We start from the raw sequence: 4,956 nt of genomic DNA on the forward strand, positions 1-4,956 counted from the left end.
TATATATATATATATATGCATAGGCATGTATACACACACGCGTACACACATGTATGTTGATTCTATGTATTATTTCCTCTCTGCAGATATTACTTCTTTCTCCAAATCAAAAGAGACATCTATGATGGACGTCTACCTGTCACATTTGAAGAACTCATTGAATTGGCAGCATACATCCTACAGTGTAAGTAGAATACACGCACGCACGCGCACACACACACACACACACACACACTAATACATTTGCACACATGCATACATCCAATGAGGGAACAGTTATTCTTTTGACATGGATGAATGGTATGTGTGTGTGTCTGTGTGTGTGTGTGCGTGTAGGTACTGCAGTGTATCCAAAAATCACCCACCTCACCATTTAGCCACTCCCACTGTCATTTTAGCCACTCCCCTTGACCTGATCATGTAAGATGTCCTAGGTCACATGTTATCATTAGCACTCATAAGTAACATTACACACACGCACACACACATTCATTTGTGTTTGCAGGTGTGTATAGAAAATTTGAAAAAGCTATCCTCTAAAATTATCAATTTGTGTAATTATGGAGTTCTACAGGGCAAACCTTTCGTGTTCCAATCTCTGTTTAAATATAAACAAAATTAAAAACTTAAATCTTAGCATCTTCATGTCTGTCTGTGTTTATAAGGGAAATAACTCTAGATAAAGGGGAAGCAACTCAGAAATTCTTTTATTTGATTGCTATTTAATATCAAAATTAATTTTTACGTTCTCAGTCCAAATTCTGCCGAGGTCGACTTTGCCTTTCATCCTTTCGGGGTCGAACTAATCGACTGGCCCCTTCCCCCAAAATTTCAGGTCTGAATTGTTATTATTATTATTGTTCAGTAGTTTTATTTTTATAACGTGCTTTCACTTCACTACCGAGCGCAGCTCTGTGTGCCTTGGGTATGTGCTATGGTTTGCTGTGGTGCTCTTATGGTTACTGTATTGAAAGTGTTTTGCATAGGATGTGTGCAGTGCCCAGTAGTGCAATTTTCTGTATGTTATATATATATTTGTAAGTCCTGGTGTTTTTGTTATGTATTTGTCTGAATATTTTTTTATTATACCTAAGGCACCTACTATGATAGGAATTGTTTCTGTTTTTAGATTCCCCATTCGAGTTACCTCTATTTCCAGGTCTTTGTATTTTGAAAGTTTTTCCATTTCTTTTAGGGAAACGTTGTCATCTGCTGGTATTGATACATCAATTAGAAAGCATTTTTTTTCTTCATGATCTTTGACAACTATATCTGGTCTATTTGCCTTAATTTCTCTATCTGTGTGTATTGGCATATCCCAGAGTATGGTTGCTTTCTCGTTTTCTGTGACCTTTTCTGGCGTGTTATTATTGTTGTTGTTATTATTATTATTAATATTATTATTATTATTATTACATGTAAAGGTGCATGGCTTAGTGGTTAGGGCATCAGGCTTACAATCACGAGGTAGTGAATTCAATTCCTGGACCAGGCCATGCTGTGTTCTTGAGCAAGACACTTTATCTCATGTTGCTTCAGTTCACTCAGCCTGTAGATACGAGTTGCTACATCACTGGTGCCAAACTGTATTGGCCCCTTTGCCTTTCCCTTGGATAACATCTGTGGCATGGAGAGGAGAAACTGATATGCATGGACGACTGCTGGTCTTCCAAAAACAACATTGCCCGGACTTGTGCCTCGGAAAGAAACTTTCTAGGTGCAATTCAATGGTTATATGTGATGGAAGGGCTAGATGCTTTCTTATCATTAAGGGCTAGATGCTTTGCTATGTTTTTGCTCCTCTAAGAATATTTATTGACCCTAAAAGGATGAAAGGCAAAGTTGACTTAGGTGGAATTCAAACTCAGAACGAGAAGACAACAGACAAAACTTTATCAGGGTAACTTTATTTTCTGTTCTGTCACCCCTTCAGTTCCACTGGAAATATAAGGTGAGTGTAGAGAGGAAGGTAGTTTCCTTAAACAGTGGGTACCAGTAGTGAAAATGGTATAAGTGGATGGTTGTATCCTCAGTTTGTGCTTTTTTGGTTTGAGAACAAAATTTGAGAGAAGGCATTGCCTTTTCTTGTAGTCAGGATGATCATATTGGTAGATCCTTTTGTATCAGGTGCACCATATCATCACCCACTTGTATACATTTTTATTTCATTCAATTTCTATGTAAACCCCTATATATTATTATATAACCCATCTTTGTAATGACCCCTTCATCTACATCTCCCTCACTGTGGTTATTATTATTATTATTATTATTATTATTATTATTATGACTCTGAGTAAGACAATGAGCTGGCAGAATCGTTAGCACACTGGGCGAAATGCTTAGTGGTATTTCGTTAGCTGCTATGTTCGGAGTTCAAATTCCACTGAGGTCAACTTTGCCTTTCATCCTTTCGAGGTCGAGAACTTAAGTACCAGTGGAACACTGGGGTCAATGTAATTGACTTATCCCCCACCCCATGCTGTCCTTGTGGCAAAAATTTGAAATCATCATCATTATTAAGGTAGCGAACTGGCAGAAACGTTAGCAGGCCGAGTGAAATGCTTAGCGGTATTCCGTCTGTCTTCACGTTCTGGGTTCAAATTCCGCCAAGGTCAACATTGCCTTTCATCCTTTTGGGGTCAATAAATAAAGTACTAGTGAAACACAGGGGTTGATGTAATCAACTATCCCCCTCCCCACAAATTCTGGGCCTTGTGCCTATAGTAGAAAGGATTATTATTATTATTATTATTATTATTATTATTACCATGTATATTATTTTTATTATAATCATTATTATAATTATCATCCTCATCCCTGCTCATCATCATCATCATTCCAGCTGAACTCGGTGACTACAACCCTAAGATAAACACCGATGGTTATGTTTCTGAATTCCGTTTTATACAGCACCAGTCCATGGAACATGAGCAAGCCATTGCTGTTTTACACCGAAGACTTGTGTAAGTTCCTCTTCAACCATTTTTTTCTGTTTTCTTACCAATAATCCCAGACATTTCACATATCAAAGGAGCTTAGTCCAAACCTTAGGCCCTTACCCCCAGATTTAGTTGTGTTGAATGGAATTAAAGATTAATTATTAAGGGTGTGGGATTGGTGGAATTGTTAAAAAATGGGATAAAATACTTTGTGGTAGTTTTCTGACTTGTTTTTTGTTTTTTTTGCTTGGTCTTTATAATCCCATAAGGATCAACTTTGACTTCCATCCCTCCAGGGTCAGTAAATTAAAGTACCAGTCAAGTACTGGGGTTCGTCTAATCAACTGACCGCCTCCCATCAATTCAGAACATGAAAACTATATATATATATGTGTGTGTGTGTGTGTGTGAGAGACAGTTGGTATGTGAAAGCACATGGTTGGATGTATAAAAAATCAAAATAGAATGAAAAAACTACAGAAGATTTGTATTATTTGGTAAAAAAATATATTAAAATCGTTATATCATTTTCCTAACTTGACGATTTTAATATATTCTTTAACCATATAATACAATCTTCTGTAGTTTTTTCCATTCTACTTTGTTTTATATATATATTATTATGCATAACAATATATATCTGTTTGTGTATCCATAAAATATATATAGATACCACACACATGTACGCGTGTACATATATATAATCAATTATGATGTATACTTACAGGGGTCAAGTTCCTGCTGTGGCAGAATACAGATTCTTGGAGAAAGCCAAATGGTTAGAAATGTATGGCGTTGATCTTCATCCTGTAAAGGTAAGGTGGAGAGGTTTATGATTTTATATATGTCTATATAATTTTTGTAATTGGTTTGCAAAATTACTAATATGAATCCATGTGTTGAAACAGATTTTGTCGGATCTTGCAAAAGTCATTGGGCCAATAATATGTGGTTTGGACTCTTTGACTGGTCTTTCTAGTATGCTAGGCAACCTCTTAAAGGCTTGCCTCTTTGTGTATAAATGTACACTAATTTATATATATTAGTAATGGTATGACAACAAAAGGATGAAAGAGACCTCGATATTATGTAAATAGAGGAATTTATCTGTAATATAATATGTGACAATTATTTGGTTGCCATAGTGAAACTCATATAAACTGTCATTCTGTTGGCAGGGTGAAAGCAATATGGAGTACATGCTTGGAATTACACCAGCCGGAATTATTTTGCACAAGAACAAAAATAAGGTTGGGAACTATTTCTGGTGAGTATCATATTATCTATATGCCTGAGAATAGTGTATAGGCTATAGTTGTGAAGTTACAGTGGTGTATTGGTTGCAGTAGTTGAGTGGTGTTAGTACATAGATTGTTGTGTTTGTTGTAATGGGATGAATGTGCAGGCTGCAATAAAATAACTTCTTGGATTCACCATTGTTAATGAAAGTTTCGACAAGAAATGCATCATATACATCAACCTGAACTATAATGGTCACTGAAGAATAAATGGTAAAGCATTAGCTACAGGAAGACACCATTAACATCATCTTATCTTTACTAGCGCTACACTAATGGCTGTTTAAAATATGGGAGGTTTTTCTGCCTCATCGTGTCGCATGTAGATTGGAATAGAGAAATAATTGTAGTGTATAGGTCATAGTTGTAGTGTATAGGCTGTGAACTGAAGTCAGTGTATAAGTTGTAGTAGTGCATAGATGAAAGAAGAGGTGGGAGGGGCTAGGAATGGTCATTGACAGGATCAGAGAAAGTGGAAGGGAAATTTGGACTTCTGGGGTAAGCATGGTGGTGAGGGTATTAATGCTGCTGATGATGATGAGGAGGAGGTGGTGGTGGTGATGAAGAGGAGGGTAGTGACAGCGATGATGATGGTGATGAAAATGAGGAAGAGGAAACAAAGACGGGTGGTAATAGTGAAGACAAATTTGGTGACTGTCATGGTGATGATGATGATGATGATTAAGGTAACAATAATCCTTGTTTCTCCTTTTCTG

General features: G+C 36.7%; 1 protein-coding gene across 1 annotated transcript in view; it reads left to right on the forward strand.

Annotated features, from left to right (window-relative positions):
* LOC106883293 (band 4.1-like protein 4) overlaps positions 1 to 4,956 on the forward strand; it is a 109,093-nt gene that overhangs the window by 86,034 nt on the left and 18,103 nt on the right. The window contains exons 5-8 of the mRNA XM_052973907.1: positions 87 to 184; positions 2,846 to 2,966; positions 3,670 to 3,757; positions 4,121 to 4,209. Coding sequence (XP_052829867.1) covers positions 87 to 184; positions 2,846 to 2,966; positions 3,670 to 3,757; positions 4,121 to 4,209 — 396 coding nt within the window. The remainder of the gene's footprint in view (positions 1 to 86; positions 185 to 2,845; positions 2,967 to 3,669; positions 3,758 to 4,120; positions 4,210 to 4,956) is intronic.

The sequence above is a fragment of the Octopus bimaculoides genome, chromosome 17 (genome assembly GCF_001194135.2).
Source record: "Octopus bimaculoides isolate UCB-OBI-ISO-001 chromosome 17, ASM119413v2, whole genome shotgun sequence".
Lineage (NCBI taxonomy): Eukaryota > Metazoa > Mollusca > Cephalopoda > Octopoda > Octopodidae > Octopus > Octopus bimaculoides.